Genomic DNA, 18,356 nt, shown 5'->3' with positions numbered 1-18,356 from the left:
TGAAATGATAATTGACATCGGTGCAAGCGTCCACAACTAAAGTGTCAGCCGTCAATATTGTCAATAGTCAAATAAAACCATGAATATGAAAATTAAAAACTTGACGCCAGATTTTTACACATAATTTACGCACCATAAAATCATACATTACACTCAATTTTATATTATTTTATTAATATATAATATTAAAAAGCATAATTTTAATATATTTGTTAAAACTGGCACGACGCACGCGCACTAGTTCCATTACCCAAAATCTCCCAGCGCCATATTGAGAGAGGCGGACGTTTTACGATTTCAGTGATAAAAATTGTGGTTAGTGCAATAAGTTGAAGTGAAAGACTTGATCGTGCCCTATGGATATATATTTGGGTACGTAAAGTGAAAGAAAATGGATCTTATAAGTAATTAAGCGCGTGAATTGATGTTAACAAATGATATCGTAACCTAGACAGGAGACATAGGCCGTTCTAGTTATCAGTAGATTACCATCAATCCGCTGTTTGCTCACAGTTTTAATTATATTATTACACACGTGCGGGGAATAGCTATAGGTTTCTTGAATCTAGTTACATTAATAAGATTAAACGAATGCTTCACAAGGTTCCACGGTCGTATATAAACGGATTTCGAAGTGTTTATGTCGGCAGTTGACAGAAGCGTATATGTATATGACCGATCATAAGTCACCACACCCAGTGACCGGATTGTCGGTTTTAGTATTTATTGGTTTCTAGTTCGGATGATTGTTCACGCGCTATCGAGTCGGTGTGTGATTTTGTGAGCGTTCGTGAACTTATATCGAAACGTTTGGTGATGTATGCAGTGAATTGATATGTCGTTTCTAGGAGTGGTGTGCCTCGGTTGATAGGCCTGCCGAAAGGACACGGCTCCACGCGCGAGGACGGTGTGCGGCCCTCCGCCCAGAGGAAACATGGAGTGCTGCATGTCAGAAGAGGCCAAAGAACAGAAAAGAATCAATCAGGAAATAGAGCGGCAACTCCGAAAGGACAAACGCGATGCGAGGAGAGAACTCAAATTGCTTCTCCTGGGTGAGTCATCTCTCAAATTTCTTATTCATTAAAAAAGTCTTATAAATAAATGTTCATACCTTAATAGATTATAATATTGGTAGCCTTATTCTGCCACTATTAGGTATTTAAATTATGACAATAGGTAAATATTAAATTATAGCAATTACTTCTTTCAATGACTGATAATTAATTGATAATTCTAGGAAATGTGTAGGAAACTAAGATCTTTTCTCTTAACCTTAATAATTAGTGCATATAGATTGAATAGGTATACGACTATATAATTAATATAGGTTTCCTCCTGTAAATGATTCATTGTTTGCAGCTAATAATGATATAGAAATGGGGATCATAAAAGAAACCCTTTCAGTTATTGCTAATTTATTACTAGCAAAAACCCTTTAAATATCAATATAGATTTATTTAGTATATGAGATACACTACATTTTAGATTTGGGTTGTTATTATTAATTGTTAGTTCATAAATCTCTGTTGCTTTCCTTATATCATGGTCTCTCCTTGACTAAAAATGTAATCATGTACCATGTCTTAGAAGACTAAAAGTGCAGAAAGTAATCAATTTTCATGCAAAAATAAAATTAAAAACACTATGTTCAATTTTTGTGACTAATTTTATTATGAATTTTGCATGTTTTTCCAATATTTATTTTATCAGTTAAATACCCATTGTCACTAGGAATGTATTGTACATATCTATATGTTTTCTCTTTAGCTTTGATAGTAGTGTGATAACCAGTAAAAAGTATTGCAATATGAATCCAAATAAGAAATGTATTATCTTATCTGTTAGTTAGTTTAATTATTTGGTGTTAATTTAGAACTTATAAGAAGATTAATTTAATAAAATATTTAAGTATAAATTAAAATCGAACCAATTAGAGAAAGACTAAAGCTAGACTAAAATTCTTTTTTTATTTATTAATTAAGTAATTGAGTTAATATTGCTGTAATCCGTATTTCATGACATTTATTATAGGGAAGTATTTAGATTAACTAGGAAAATTATAGTTTAAAAACTTTTAAAACAGCCAGTTGTGAAGGTTATTTTTTGTAGAATTTCATTATAATTTTGAATTTTAAACATTAACATATATTATGTTCTCGAAGCTTAGTATATTATCTACATCTTTTATAACCATTAAAATGACTGCAGTTGTATTTATCCAAACAACTTAATTAAATAATCTATGAATTACTGAAAACTTTATTTAGGTATTTCAAACACAAAAACAATAATATGAGATAATTTTTTTAATACCGAGTAACATACTCATATTCTCATATACAGAAACATATAATGTTTTTTAAAAATCTGGATAGAAAGAATTTGGTTTCCACAATATCTTTCTATCTAGCTGCTCAACATCTAATGTTCAATATAAATTTATCAAATATAGTCTAGCTATTTGTCATGTCTCTTCAGTTAGTATATGTAAATAGCTTAATTAATTAAGTAGAACATTCTATAAAATTATAAGTTTCAATTGCAAATAATTTAATTAATGAGTAAATATATTGATAATAAGAGGCTAATTAAATTAAAAATGTTACAAATTAAATCTTTGGAAAATATTCCAAAGTAAAACCACCTGTGTGACTCAAGCTTTTGTTGACTTATTCTTAGCATATGCTGAGTTCAGGTTAAGGTAAAACAAAATTGTTCTGAGTCAGAAGTAGGAGATAGCTAAACAAAACAAATCCTAACATATTTCTTTAATGTGACTTATAACAAAGCTATATATTAGTCTATTTTCACCATTTGATATAGAGTTTCTGTATACTTTAGAAAAATGAAAAAACTATGAGCAGTCAGGGTTTAAACATAGGATAGTAGTACTGTTTTATACATTCATAATATTATTTGCAATATACAACAACAACTTCTTATTCATAGGAACTAAAACTATTGTCCAGTTTTAACCAACTTACTATTTAGTCATGTTTTATCAAAATTTGTTTACTGTGATTACTGCTTTAGCAAACTACAGAGTCTATTATCAATAAATGGCTTAAACAGTTCCAAAATCTTTAACAGGCTATAAGCAGAGATACCACAAATATTAGGATGGATGGTAGTAGGCTAGCACAGCTTTATACATTCAAAATAATCCAAACATATTTCTTTGATGTGCCTTATAACAATGTTATATGTTATTCTATTTTCACCATAAGATGTAGAGTTTCTGTATACTTTAGAAAAATGAAAAAACTATGCGCAGTCAGGGTTTAAACATAGGATAGTAGTACTGTTTTATACATTCATAATATTATTTGCAATATACAACAACAGGTATTTACCTTCTTATTCATAGGAACTAAAACTATTGTCCAGTTTTAACCAACTTACTATTTAGTCTTGTTTTATCAAAATTTGTTTACTGTGATTACTGCTTTAGCAAACTACAGAGTCTATTATCAATAAATGGCTTAAACAGTTCCAAAATCTTTAACGGGCTATAAGCAGAGATACCACAAATATTAGGTAGCTTACTTGACTAACTACTAACTTTGTAACAAGTTCTGTATTTAAACGCCACAATTACTATTACAAACCCAGAGTTCAAACATCATGCATAGTATGTAAGGCTACAGATTAAAAACATTGCTATCTCCTAGATACTATGTGTTTATTGCATACCTTACTACTCCTGTGTTCTGTATTATCTATATAGCTGTTTTTTTTAATCATACAATGTGACCTGGTCCAGGTACTGGCGAGTCGGGCAAGTCCACATTCATCAAGCAGATGAGAATCATCCATGGCTCGGGTTACAGCGACGAAGACAAGCGTGGCTTTATCAAACTTGTCTACCAGAACATCTTCATGGCCATGCAGAGTATGATACGCGCCATGGATCTTCTCAAAATATCATATGGAAATCCGTCCAATGGAGTAAGTAAAATTTTCAATACAGCTCATGTACTTAGACACACCTCCCACCCACAGTAATGGTTGGTCCTTACTTACTAGACTAGATTTAACGAAATGTGCCTAATACAGTGGTAGGATGGTTGGTTATTTAACTTATACATTATATTGTTATATTGTATACTATAAAAATTATTTACTATTTAATTTACGAAGTTAAACGTCTTTAATATTCCTCGACACATAATGGCGTATATATACGTATTAGAAAACGGGACTAGGGGAAAATATATATAATTATATTTTGCTAAACCAAAATACAGATTTGCTGTTTATATTTTATTCAAAGTATACATTTTTAAACAAGCAGTGAAAAATTAACCACTTTGTATAATGTTCAGACTAAAATCCTCGCACCCAGTAACTATAAATAGAAAATAATCTTGTATTAAATATATATAGACAGGATAACTGCCTATCTATTCTCATTACCATTTCATAACAGAATATCGTGTAATAATGATTATACCTAAATAATGTTTCAAAAAGTATATTTTATAAATATTAAGATAATCAAAAAAATCAAATTAAAACAATCAAAAATAAAATGTCAACATAATGTAGAAGATTAGAATAATTAGTAGGCTATATATTCTCTTGTCTTCCTCTAAAAGTCCTCCTGTAAACTTGTCGAGTCTCTTCTCAAGTATTTCTTCGTCTTCGTGAATTTATTGTGAACTTGTAAGATTAGAACATCATACAAGACAATTTAAACCTTTGTGTTATCTAAAAAATTCTGATCATGTATGTTTTTATCTTTGTTACATGTACCAGGGTTCTAAACCTTATAAAGATATTTTTTTTAATTAAAAGAACACAGTTTTATAGAGAAATTTTAAATGAATCTATTTTATATGTACCCATTCTTATAAGTGCCGAAAAATTAAAGAAATGAGATAGAGAAGACCATATGACAACCAATTTTTGTACATATTCGAAATCTTTAGCTGTGATTTATACAACAAAATTTTCCAATAAAAATATATATTGTCATCCAACTTGATAGAATATTGTTCACCACTTTTAATACCTTGCTTTTAAATTTGTAATAGGATATTCATGGAACATGACGAGATACCGCGCTATCTTTCACCTTTTACGAAATGTTTTACTAAACGCCAGGTAAAAATTGAGATAATTCTAAGAATTATATAGATACGAAGATAGGAATGATATACGAGGACGAATGATATGTAACTCGTGAGAAATTTTCATTGATAACTACATATTAATATCATGTAAAAAATCGCTACAGTATCTGTGTAGTGAGTCTTATAGCCCCAAGATCATCTATGGTAAAGAGGTAAACTTATTTATTGTATACTTTAAAAAACGAAGCCAAGATTGTCTATGGTAAAGAGGTATAAATGCTTTTATTCTATATTTAAAAAAAGAAGCCCATCGCCTGTATGGGTCATCGCCATTGCGTCTTTTTTATATAATTCAATAAACAAGTGTTAATTGCGCACGCATGACAAACCCTTAATTGTTCTTACTACGATAAATAGAAAAGTCATAATAGCATTTAATATAAAATATTGTGCATATAATATTTGTGGACATACAGGTCAGTGTTTAAATAGTGAAAGTAAGAAATTGGCAATTCGGAAATAATATAATTTTATTATAAATGTGGATATGACTACTACTGTGTACTGTACCGGATAGACTCTTATAAATTGTATAAAGTACATAGCAGTATCTATACTTTTCACTACTGTCATTAAAACAGACGAAGGTAGTTCACAAATTTATTTTACACCAATAGACAACATTCTCGCAGCAGCGACACCTATCGTCACATGATAAATCGAATATTATTAAGACAAAAAATCGGTGAAGGTTTTACAATTATTTAATTACTAATACAGTACTTTTCGGCAATCATTGTCAGCAAGGCTTTCATTTCAATGTGTAGTACCAGCGTTATAAACAAAACTGGTTCATAAAACCAAAATTTAAGGCTGTGAGGCATTTAAACAGTAATAGTATACAATAAGGCAAATGGAAATAATAATTGATAAGGGTTTTGTGGTCCGATTTTGGTTAAGCACGGAAATGATATGCTATCCAAATGAACCAATTGCTATTAGACAACCTTGAGGAAATCCCTCTTTACATTCATTCGAGCTTGTCATATATAAATTGTTAAAAATGCTTAACACAGCACAAATTACGTGTATCGCTTATAATCTATAATCAGTAGCTCAAACATCAAATTTGTTAATAATATAACTGTCTCAATGAGACATGTAACAATAAATATTGTTTTGTTAAATCCAAAAATTTAAATTAAAATTTTATTTTGTGAATATATGTATGTACATACCGAAATTAGTGTAACGACCTATGTATTATTAATATTAGTTTTTTATTGCCAACCTTGATTATATATTTTTAAAGTTTAATTCTTTAACTCTTTTCACTGTAATTACTTACCACAAACACGTGTAAAGCACTAATATAATAATCGTTAATTTTCTAAAACTTCGGTTAAATATTAAAATATAAAATTACTAACTATTACTAACGCATGTTTTTTACGTTATGTTATAATTTATAACAATCAGTGAGCTTAAAATAATTATCTAATTTGTTAGCAATAATAAGACAGAATATATTTGCATTTTCAAATAAAAAACCATATCAGAATTTTATTCCGCCTTCGTTCGTAGCTTGTAAACGTACAAGTGCGTATGTTAGGTTTTATTCCTGGCGATGAAGTTATTTAGCTAGTTGAATAATGTCCCAAATGTTACTATTGACAGATTAATTTATATTTTCAAGAGAATTGTTAATACTCAATTTTATACGTAAGGGCTTAATTTGCATTGTTAGTTGCTCCATAACTGACTCTTAATGAACATTTAGTGATTCTTTTTTCTTAGACAAATAATTATAATATAAATAAGATTTCAAGGTCAGTATATTTTTGTACAGCCATATAGAAGTCTTTACCTTGCAGACAAGTGTCAAAGTGAAAGACCTAATTTTGACATAAAAAAATTCCAGGAACAGGCGGAGTTGATATCGGCCATCGACTTTGAGAGCGTGACAACATTCGAGAGTCCCTACGTCGAGGCCATCAAGGGGCTATGGGCCGACTCCGGCATTCAGGAGTGCTACGATCGCAGGCGGGAGTACCAGCTCACCGATTCAGCCAAATAGTAAGTGTAATAAAATTACGTACTTAGCAATTAATTTCACATGAATTAAATTTTATATTTTGTCTGCAAACGTACAAAATTTTGTATATTAAAGTTAAAAATGATTATTTGTGATTTAGTAAACTAATAGAATTATGTTTTTTAATTACTGTACTGTTTCTAGACCTACAAATATGTAGGACAATACCATTTTTATACGTTAACGCGTTTGTTTAAAATAATAAACATCAATTGTCTAGCGAACATAAACTATGATTAAAGTCTGTTAATGTATGAATTATCATAATGACATCAGTATTTTGTTTCATAATCAACACTATCGCATTAGGTATATTATGTCATATTTTATATTCACCCAAATAATCACACAAAAATCTTAGCGGTACGAGTTCGATTCCCAAAGTGATAAAGCTAGTCTAAAGGCTAACTTAAATCTTCGAAATAACTAGAATATTGCAACCTCTGTATATTTCAGGATGATTATTTAGATGATACAATGTCCATGGGTTCGATTCCCAAATTGAGAATGTTTATGATTCCGTATGTAAGGGACCGTTTTTCTATAGCTACTTGCAGGAGATTGATCGTGTCGCGGCACCAAACTACTTACCGACCGAACAAGACATTCTGCGCGTCAGAGTGCCTACTACGGGCATCATCGAATACCCGTTTGACTTGGAAGAGATACGATTTAGGTAAAATGGTGGCATTGTAATGCATGATCGGATCTCTTCTACGGGTATGGGGGCATCGCGTGCATGTGCTTTAGATGTTGCATGAATTTACAGCTATTTAAGTGATCTGGAGAGAATCGAAAAAGACGATTTTCTACCCACGGAGCAGGACATTCTCCGAGCTCGACAGCCGACTACAGGCATTCTTGAATATCCTTTCGATCTAGACGGCATTATATTTAGGTACGTTTGGACCGTAGCTTGCACGTTTTGATTACTTGGCTAAAGATTTCATAATAGGTTTTGGAAACCTTACAATAATGTAATCAGCTTATTGTAGGCAAGGTCGGATACGGACCTCGTGTGACGCGGTAATCTTAAATACAATTATATTCTTATGTACGTAAAACATGCCATTTCTATATACATACGTACTGCTCGTTAGTAGTTAAATTTGTTAAACGGTCGTTTGTCTTATTAAGATTCATTTAGTCTCCAGTTGTAATGTGGTTGTAGTAATATTAAAAAACCAAATCACCTTTGTATTCGTGTCCTTGCCACCGGGAGGGACTGAATCAGTTCTAACTTTGTAATATTTTATTAGTAAGTTTTTGTGATATTGTGTTGGTAATGTTACTGGCATAATTGCACCAATAGATGATATTTGACAATTCTCTAGCGATATCTATAGATGACCTCTGTTGTTTTACTTGATAAATCGGTGTTCAAAAAAGCTAAATTTATATGTAAAATTGCTTTGATTAAGATTTAAAAATTCTAACACAATTAAAACCACGGAAATTTTATAGTTCTGTTTTCTTAAACTCTAGACTAAAAATAATTTTAAAATATTTAATTAAATTACAGTGTTTTTATACTGTTATATAACGAAAATATTAAATAAATTTGATAGTTTGATCTATAAAATGGTCATTGCACTTGAAAGAAAATATTTAATTCTTGGATTCACTAAATTCGCGTTATATTCGTGCCGGGGCTATTGGCAATTTTGCTTCAAAGTATTTATTAAAAAAAACTAGTGAAATCATTTTATAAGATCAAAGCTTATTGCTAAATAGCACAAGTAATGCTTAAGCCTTCAAAATTTGCTTTGTGATAATATCGCGCTTTCTATTGTAAGTTTGCAATCAGGCATATTTGGTGAAGAGAAATTTTGATACTTTTACTTGTTTGTTTTTATTTACTGATTATATTTATAAAACTAATGCTTAAATTAGAAGGGTTCTTGTTAAATATGCCATATCATATAGCATAGCATTTTCCTATATTCATATGCCCTTTGTATGGTTAAACATCGCAAGTAGAACGTACACAGCGAAGATCGATAATTGTTAATGGTTTATTTGATGTGGTTATATTTCGCGATTGTAATGGTACCACACTGGTGTACACGTAATGAGGTGTTATCCCATATTGAATCATGGGAAATTCCTGTAACTTGGCTAGCAGCCTTGTGTCTGTTTGTGAAGTGTAAACATACAAAAATCATTTCGATCTTTTTGATAGTTTTACGTCTATTTCATAAAAAAAAGATTCCTTCACCAAATCTGCCTGTTGTCGTATTAAATTTTGAGAACATTTTAATTATTACATGATCTTTAATGATTTCATTAGTCCCTGGTTTACTGAATTTATCGACGATGATTCGCTACTCTCCTGCGTCCAAAGATTGACTGTAAAAAGGGAAACACTCTGTTTTAGGTATTATACTCGTATATGTTAATAACATTGTGAATAACTGCAAAATAACGAAAATAGATCATCGAAAAATCGCGGTGGTGGTTTAACAGGTGGCGCTGTTGTATCACGGTCGCAAGTTGGCAGGTTGTAATGCAATTTCTCGACGGTTTTAATTTAAAACGAAATATAATATATATTTGTCGAGGCCCGATAGTAGAATTCATTATTTTATAGCATGACATGTAACACTAGAAACTAATTTTTATTAATTATTTCAAATATTTGATCTAAAAATTTGTGATAAGTTTCGTACCTAATCTATGTCGCCCTGATGCGTAGGGAAAAAAGCAAAAATATATATTTAAGCCTCAAAATTTGCTCCGTAAATCTCATAGCAAAAAATAAACACAATTGGACGCGTTTATTTCAAATATCAAATTATTGAGTTATGAGGGTTTAAAATTCAAACGCTTCAAATGGAGGACACTCACTGATGTGAACCTATGCTAATTGTTCGCTAACGAGATATTGTTTATTACTCTTTGTAATATACCCACAAACGAAGCGTAAAAGGTAATGTAGTCTCAGTAGCTGTTTTTAAAACTAATATATGCTTTACAGACGTTGCTTCACTAATATTGATACCAGTCTCTATAAGTTCTGCACTATTTTTAAGAGTTATAAACTAAAACACCAGTGGTTCTACTATCGTGTACAAGTCTTAGCCTCAGATCTCTATATCTGTTGAATATGTTATATTTAATAAGCCGTAGATTGTTATGATCAAATAAATGCTGGTTTTTCTAACCATATTATTCTTAACCGTACAAGAAAGCGTGTTAATTTATTATAGAGGGAAAATTCCAGTCGTAGTATACACATGAACTATTATAATGACAAGCACAACAAGCTATAGAGATTGGTTTGGTAGGAGGTTTTGTTTTTCTCTGCTTTGTGTATTGCTAATGCTAGTTGTCAGTTAATAATAACATATTTGTTTCTACATACGTGTTTTATGTAAACTTTATATATAGTAAGTAAAATTGGGTTATTTTTATATTTATTTGGTTATATAATATATAAATTGTCATTTTTGTCAAACTTTTCAATGTAAGGAAGTATTTTTATATTTTGTCAAATACAGTATAGCTACAGTTAACCAATTTTTACTTAGAGGTCTCAACATTCAATTGTGGCTAGTGATACGATACTGAACTCAGGTTATTATAAAGTCTTAAGGACCAATTACAGTTTTTACCCAACCAGCGAGTTTTCTAGTGTGAAAATGTTGTTTTTTTTAGATTTAAAGATAATAATAATTTTATGTATAGAATGGTGGACGTTGGCGGACAAAGATCCGAGAGAAGGAAGTGGATTCACTGTTTCGAAAATGTCACATCCATCATTTTCTTAGTAGCACTTAGCGAATACGATCAAATTTTATTCGAGTCTGAAAATGAGGTGAGTAAAAAATATTTCTTATAATAATTATTATAGAAATATTTATGCAGTTGGCCCATATAATATTTGTTGCATTTTTTTGAACTTTACTGTACTATTTAATATCATTAGTGTAGTACATTACTCGCTCCGTTACTGTTTTAATTTCAGAATTATAGTCTCTTTCGTTAAAATCATAATTATTAATTGAATTAAAATATCTATACATCTCTGCTTCATTGATGTTAGTACCATCCAATTTAACGCAAAGTTAGCTATTCATTATGTATTAGTATCAATACTTAATCACAATTGAATGCAATTTCAGAATCGAATGGAAGAATCAAAGGCATTGTTCAAGACGATCATCACGTATCCCTGGTTCCAGCACTCGTCGGTTATTTTGTTCCTCAACAAAAAGGATTTGCTCGAAGAAAAAATCATGTATTCGCATCTCGTCGACTATTTTCCCGAATACGACGGTAGGGGTTGACCATATATTTTAAATCAGTCACTACAATTATTTTCTTTACAGAGAATCAGCAATAATTGTCCGCCAAAATGTTTCAGCTATTTCATGCGTCAATAAATTTGCGATAGGCCTTGTTTTGCATTTAGCGCCATCTGTTGGCTTAGCTTACACTGAAACATCTCCAACCTTGGTTCAGCAATCAGGTTTGTATTATTTATTTGGACCACAATCTCGGAGGTTGTAAGGCAGAATTCCGGCTGTGTACCTATAGGCTTTCTATCGGCGCTCTTCACACTTGCTGGTACGGTGAAGAAAATCATCAACCTTCCTTTAACACGCTTTAGAGCCAGAAAGTCGGCGGCGTGTATCAGGCAAACAAGGCTGATCACCTACATGCCTGATAATAGAACAAATGATCACGAAACATACAGTAATCTGTAGCGCCACTAGTTTTTTCTTAAGTGATTTGTATAAAACACGTGTGTATTGATTTACTTTATTTACATAACAATCGTAAATGTTATTTAAAATATCGTGTATTTATAACAAATCTTAGAAAAATAATGGTATGAGTGACTTTATCAGGACCGAAATGCGATCCGGTCCCTGCGCGGGAGTATATACTTAAGAAATACCTCAGAGAGAATCCAGACCCCGACAGGACGTGTTATTCGCATTTTACCACAGCCACAGGTTTATATCGTGTAGTATGCTAGACGTGTGCGCTAGTACGCTGTGTAAGCGTGCATATTATACGTTTACGTACGTCTTAACTTGGCTAGATTAAGCAATTAAGTTTGTTCGCTAAGTTAATATTCGCTGGAATTATTGATTTAAATATTATTATTTAAGTACTGTTGCGTCGCTTCGCTTAAATTATAAAAAAAAATCTTATTTATTGAGATTTTCCATCATTGTTGGTTAGTTGGACTTTATACAGTACTTGAACATTTTTTTTAAGTCGGTAAAGATTAGTATAGTTCGTAGCTAATGCTAGTTGCACTGTTAGGTCCGCAACGCGACGCCAGCACTGCGCGTGAGTTTATTCTGCGAATGTTCGTCGATCTGAATCCCGACGCTGAGAAAATAATTTACTCGCATTTCACCTGTGCGACGGGTAAGTAACTTGATATATATGTAATTTACGATTACTTGGAGATTACGTAAAATCATCTTCTATTTGTTTTTATATAATGGTACTGTGAATATTTATACAAAAAACTAGTTTTGATTTAAACGATTGTTGAAGTGAAACTTCTTTATCGGCTTTGGAAAAAACCGTTTTACCGTCACATTTTCCCGTTACGCGCCATCTTTTTCTTGTCCCTTGATGAACCACGGATGATTCGAAGCCATTAATAACAAAAATATATAATAACGATAACAATGATTGTAATAATTCTATTAAAATTCTGTTTTAGTAGTAGTAATAAGGTAAAATGAAATAATTGTATTCACGTCTATGATAATAAAAGCCTTTTGTTAAACTTTATCTAATTTAACTTTATTTAACCAATTTCTGTAAAGTTGCATATAGTAGATCATTTTTCGAAAAATAAGGTCATAAAGAAGTTTCACTTCTTACGTGTTTACCACTTACACACTTTCTCACAGGTTTACATGCAAGTTAATGTCATTCATTACAGGTTATAATTGTTTTGTTATAAGTTTGTTAACAGTAACAAAATAATTTGAAAAACGTGTATTTTGATAAACTAATATAGGGTCTAGTGGGTTTTGAATATTCAAGGATTCCGTAAGTGCATCAGTTGGTGAGTCCTTTGTTATTTAGATTTTGCGCTAAAATTTGAGTAGTTTGCTTTGTGTTCGTATATAGAGTATGCATGTGTATATACAGTCAAAACCGTTTACGGTGACATCGTTTATAAACAACATGCTGGTTATATTGACCAAAATCAAAGGTCCCGGCTGAATTCTATTAGACCGCCTTATAAAAAACTCCGCTTTTTACGACATCGCTTACTACAACATATCTCTTTAAGCGACTACATTTAACTTATATTTTCGGAGAATATCTTATAGAACGACCAGCCGTATTGTAAACATTTGAACATGTGAGGACAGTATCCCCTTTCCATATCTGGCACACTAAAGCCATTAAGAACTCAAAAGTAAACAAAAAAAATCGCTCGCAAATTGTTATAGCAGAAAAATCGCATTTACGACGGCGGACTATTTTATAATATGACACCAGACAGGACTTTAAAGTTCAATTCAAGGAGAGAATTGTTCCGGCGGAAAATTCTCAAAGACGAGACTGATTATCATGGTCGCAGCAAATATGACAGGATCCTGTAAAAGGAAGCGTTTAGTTATAGGCAAATCTAAGATGATTTAAAAACATACGCTCACTGCCGGTAACGTATAAAAACAATAATAAATCATGGATGACATCGGAAATTTTTATAGGTGATTGCGAAATTGCAACTCTGTATTAAAAGTACACAATAAGAAAATTCTATTTATAGTCGATTACTATCTTGTTCAACCAGCTGTTAATAATTTGATGTGCATTAAACTTGTGTTTTTACCACCAAATGTTACTAACTTTGATAGTAACGGCCAGAAAAGCTTTACGATTCTTAATGCCATATTGATGATGTCAGAAGCTTGGGAAAAAGTTTCACCAAAACTATTGCGAACTGCTCTAGACATGCAGATTTCAAACACCTCTTGACAATATGCTCAGATGATGTGACTGATCATGAGGACAATATTTCTTTGGCTCAATTTGCCAAAAACTTAAGACCTGCTTTATCTACTACTAAAAGAGAGAAGTTTAATGATGTGGATAACTCTATTGCAATTTTTGCACCAGCTACGAAAGAAGATAATGTACATGAAGTTCAAGAGGAAAATGACGAACAGGAAGAGACTGAAGAACAATTTACGGTGCCAACTTTGATAGTGTCAATGTATTACGAAAAATTGTTATTTTTAATGAACAGTTTCACATGTAGGGAAATTAGAACAATACTTTAGTTACAATTCAGCGTGAACTACAAAGTGCGTACGTAATACAGAAGTGTTTTAAACAAACTAAAATAACACATTTTGTTAATGTAGAGAAATGATAATTATGTACGTAATGTCTTTTTATTATAATTTTCATGTGAAATAAATTAAATTTAGTTTTATTTTATACATGAATATATTAATAATAAGTATTAGGTACTCAAGTACTAATAACAACGTCATCGGCTGTTACGGCTATCGGTTTTTACGGTTTATAATAGATTTTGACTGTATATATACATATTTATTTATTGCGATAATACTAAGTATAATAATATATTGTGTATATATATATATATATATATATATATATATATATATATTTTATATGTCTAACCGTAGTATTGATAAAGCTCCGAAGTCCATTTTCAATATTCCTATTAAATATTAAAGGTGTGTCTCATCTAAATCGGTTTAACAAGATTGTGTAAGCCAGCCAGTGTGTTTGTGGATCAGTAAACTATACTAAAAGAACTGTCTGTTGTCATTGATTGATTTTTTGTCTCGATTATTATTATTATTTCAAAATCAAGCAAAAGCGATAAGGACAAAATCTTTTTGTGATAGTAAATAAATTAATATATGGTGTATGTATGTTTTTTTTTAATTTTTTGTCTTTCGTAGGATATTATTTACTTCTATTTATTTTTTATATTTTGCATGCTGCTTTGGAAATTTATAAAGACACTGAAAATATTAAGTTAGTGTTCTGTGCCGTAAAGGACACAATTATGCAATCAGCGCTAAAAGAATTCAATTTGGCATGATGCTGTTGTTTAGTTAAGGTGTTTAATAATAAATATTTATTGCGTATTTTTTAATATTCTTTTATTTGCCCTAACAACTCATGCATGAAACAAAGGTAAGGATTTTTTTTTGCAAACCATATTTTATGTCCTTTTATTTCTAACTTAATGCTTCGTATGCAACTGATTTTAGCGCAAAATCTAAACAAAATACAAAGTCGAATTTCACTCTTAACCAAATAACACTCTCTCGTCTCTTTCTGTCAAATTGTTTCTACGCTGTGTTGAAAGGAGAGATGTGGATAAAAGGTAGTTAGACTGGTAGAATCTGTAACTACCACATTGGTCCTTGAATATTAAGCATCTATGTGACCGTCCCAAACTGTCTTAAAAAGAAGTCGTTTCATCGTTTATTTTAGACCATAAAATGAGCAATACCAACTCTATTAACATTAACGTCAAATAATAAATCATATAAACACGAGTAATCAAGAAAAACACTTTTTGAACGGATTAAAACTATGTATAATTATTTACATAATTCTAAATATTTTATTTTTTCCGACGTTTCGCGTACGTGGTCACGGTGACTGAAGACAAAAGGTGTTAAATGTCAAAAGTATCACAGATGCAAAGAAAGTTGTGTCGGAGACCATCTGTGGTCGATATTTTAACAAAAGACAATAACATGAGTAATGTTGGAATTGTGCTTGCAGACACCGAAAACATCCGATTCGTGTTCGCTGCGGTGAAGGACACGATCCTGCAGTCCAACCTGAAGGAGTACAACCTGGTGTAAGGCCGCGTTTGGCGCCCGCACAAATCTGTGATTGTGTATAACACGTAATTTAAACATCATCATTTCACGACAAAATGTAAAAATTCGCGAACTGATCGGGTGGACGAAAGTTATTCATCTTAAACAGATTTATGACAAGTAAGGTTAGATTGTAAGTCATTTAACCTAATTAATTGGCACCGGCGGGCGGTGCCGTTTCAGGACCTTTTTGACATGTTTTTTTTTATGATGAGGTAATTCACAATTTATGTACGTGTCTGTATCGGTGAATATTAAATTGTGCATTTTTTTTAAAGCGAGCGGCGAGTCGTGGCCTCACCGTCGCTGCTTTTAGTCATTGTTTTAGGATTTTTGTAAAGTTTGTTGCCATAATATCTTTCTACTAGTATACGTGAACGTCCAGAGGTATGGATTCGAACAAACTAGTCGGTCGAAGGGCGTGCCGCGGCCTCTTCGTATTGTATATCGTATTTATTTAAGCGACGAAGCCTTTCCATCCTCGCGTCCCGCGCACTACCGATTCACTTTGTTTTGTACATTGGTATTCTATTCATTGACATGTGTTTGAGCTGTTTTTCTACAAGAATTGTATTGACTTAAAGTTTGTGTTACAAAGGCTTCGCGTTCGCGACGGTGTCTCTCCTCGTGTCTGTTCGAGAGTCGGTGCCGACGGGCGTACGTTAGTTGTGTAAGGACATTTTTAAATGCATTTGATATAAACTTTTTTTACTAGGAACCCAATACAATGCGATATCCGTTAAACTGAAACTGATGTTTTTTGCACGAAAGCTTAACACGGAATGTAATATATTGTACATTTGGATCTAAATGTGCTGAGTGAATTGAGCTCACGGGTCGATGCCGAGTTTTGCTATTGGCACACGATTGACACCCGATGTCGTTGCGTGCTCACACCGAAGCGCGAACATTTTATACGTTGTTTTTGATCTTCCATATTTTAGAGAATATTTTTTATTATTATATGCTTAATTTAGTGTGTTGCTTCGTGTTTACGGTTAGTTATTTTATGTATAGTAAGGAAACCGAGTTTCTATTTCGAACATGTAACTTATTTGTATTAACTTATTTGTTGTTGTGACTCTGTAATATTCTTGGTTATTTTAAGCGAGGACCGATACCCGATACTGTCAATAGCAAAACCGTTTGCTTCTCGAGATACATACATCTGTCTGAAATGCTCAAAATCATGTGAATTTGGAACTTAGCGCACAATATTGGAGTCTTTCTATTCATGTTACCCATTGCAATCTCTGTGTATGCCCTGTACATAGTTGTTTGTACAGCGATGTTTATTACTGTTCGGTGCACGGTCAATTCCTAAAATGCTTGCGTGCCGAGCGATTCCACCATCTGACAGTCGCTTATATATTTTTGTTATACTTATTGTTGAATGCGTATATATTTTTATTTAGAGGTGGGCACCGTGTGCCTCGCGAAGTGTCGAAGCGTTAACGATGACGTCAATTTCATGAGATTGTTTTAATGTAAACCAAAGATATAGCAACTTTATTAAATTCTGTTTCGATTTTTATTTACAGTCTCTTAAATCGACGTCACTGGACTATTCATAGAACAGTACATTAGTGTACGTATAGTCTACGCTGGGTCCTAGGGAAACTATCGTATACCTACTATAACGAATCTGGCCCTTACGAGTAGTAATCGTTTAATTTTCTATGACTATTTGATCTTTAACTGTCCGTTTTATAAATGTTCCCTTGTTTACGCGATCGTTTACTTAGGGTCCATCCATCCTCACATGCTTTACTTGTAAATGTGAAGCATAAATTATACGACAGTAACGCTAGTTTAACGGACTGATTATTTAATTATAAACGTACTGATAAACACCAACACAGAGGACCAATAAGAATATCTTAAAATTATCTCTTATTTTGGTCGTATAGTATATGTCGGAATATTAATTACTCGAGCACAAATTATTTTAAGCTTCACTAAGTTACCCTTCAAGCACAAATGACAGAATGAGATTTTATTTATACGTGTTAATTTATGAATGTTGAGATGCGACTCGAGATGGTCTCGGCACGCAGCGCCTGCGCCGAACGATGCCGATCTTCCTTTCAATGACTGAATTTACCGGTGTGATTTTTTTACGATTGGGCGATAACTACACAATATTGCTAAACTATACTATAGTCTAACGTTGCTTTACCTTTTGCGTGAGATTGTGAGAATTTTAGCTTAAGTTTCGACTGAAGATGGATGCCTGTATGTAATATTGTAAATTATAATTTCTCATAAAATATAATTTTTTTCAGCTACGTTGTTTGTTTTCTTTACTGCGTCATTTAA

General features: G+C 32.1%; 1 protein-coding gene across 8 annotated transcripts; it reads left to right on the top strand.

Annotated features, from left to right (window-relative positions):
• The first annotated feature begins 81 nt into the window (after positions 1–81).
• On the top strand, positions 82–18,325 carry LOC123708710 (guanine nucleotide-binding protein G(q) subunit alpha). Of its 8 annotated transcripts, XM_045660187.1 has the most exons (10): positions 84–372; positions 849–1,052; positions 3,764–3,948; positions 6,997–7,151; positions 7,718–7,846; positions 7,940–8,068; positions 10,858–10,987; positions 11,295–11,448; positions 12,448–12,555; positions 15,937–18,325. In XM_045660187.1, the coding sequence occupies exons 2-10, from the start codon at positions 935–937 to the stop codon at positions 16,017–16,019; spliced, it is 1,191 nt and encodes a 396-aa protein (XP_045516143.1). In that variant the 5' UTR covers positions 84–372; positions 849–934; the 3' UTR covers positions 16,020–18,325. The 8 variants fall into 8 exon arrangements, with proteins under 8 accessions (XP_045516061.1, XP_045515634.1, XP_045516143.1 ...); XM_045660105.1 differs by lacking the exons at positions 7,718–7,846; positions 12,448–12,555; positions 15,937–18,325 and adding exons at positions 12,024–12,131; positions 15,159–15,295 and having other exon boundaries at positions 82–372; XM_045659678.1 differs by lacking the exons at positions 7,718–7,846; positions 12,448–12,555; positions 15,937–18,325 and adding exons at positions 12,024–12,131; positions 15,141–15,295 and having other exon boundaries at positions 82–372.
• Positions 18,326–18,356: the final 31 nt, after the last annotated feature.

This window comes from Pieris brassicae, chromosome 1 (assembly GCF_905147105.1).
Source record: "Pieris brassicae chromosome 1, ilPieBrab1.1, whole genome shotgun sequence".
NCBI lineage: Eukaryota > Metazoa > Arthropoda > Insecta > Lepidoptera > Pieridae > Pieris > Pieris brassicae.
Note: the sequence above shows the minus strand (reverse complement) of the source record. Positions and strands in the feature narration are given on the sequence as shown.

Excerpts from the sequence above, each read along its gene's own strand:
- LOC123708710 (XM_045660187.1), top strand. The coding sequence starts at position 935 with ATGGAGTGCTGCATGTCAGAAGAGGCCAAAGAACAGAAAAGAATCAAT. Across the intron at positions 3,949-6,996 it reads ATGGAAATCCGTCCAATGGA|GAACAGGCGGAGTTGATATC; the intron begins GTAAGTAAAATT and ends AAAAAATTCCAG. Across the intron at positions 7,152-7,717 it reads CTCACCGATTCAGCCAAATA|CTACTTGCAGGAGATTGATC; the intron begins GTAAGTGTAATA and ends GTTTTTCTATAG.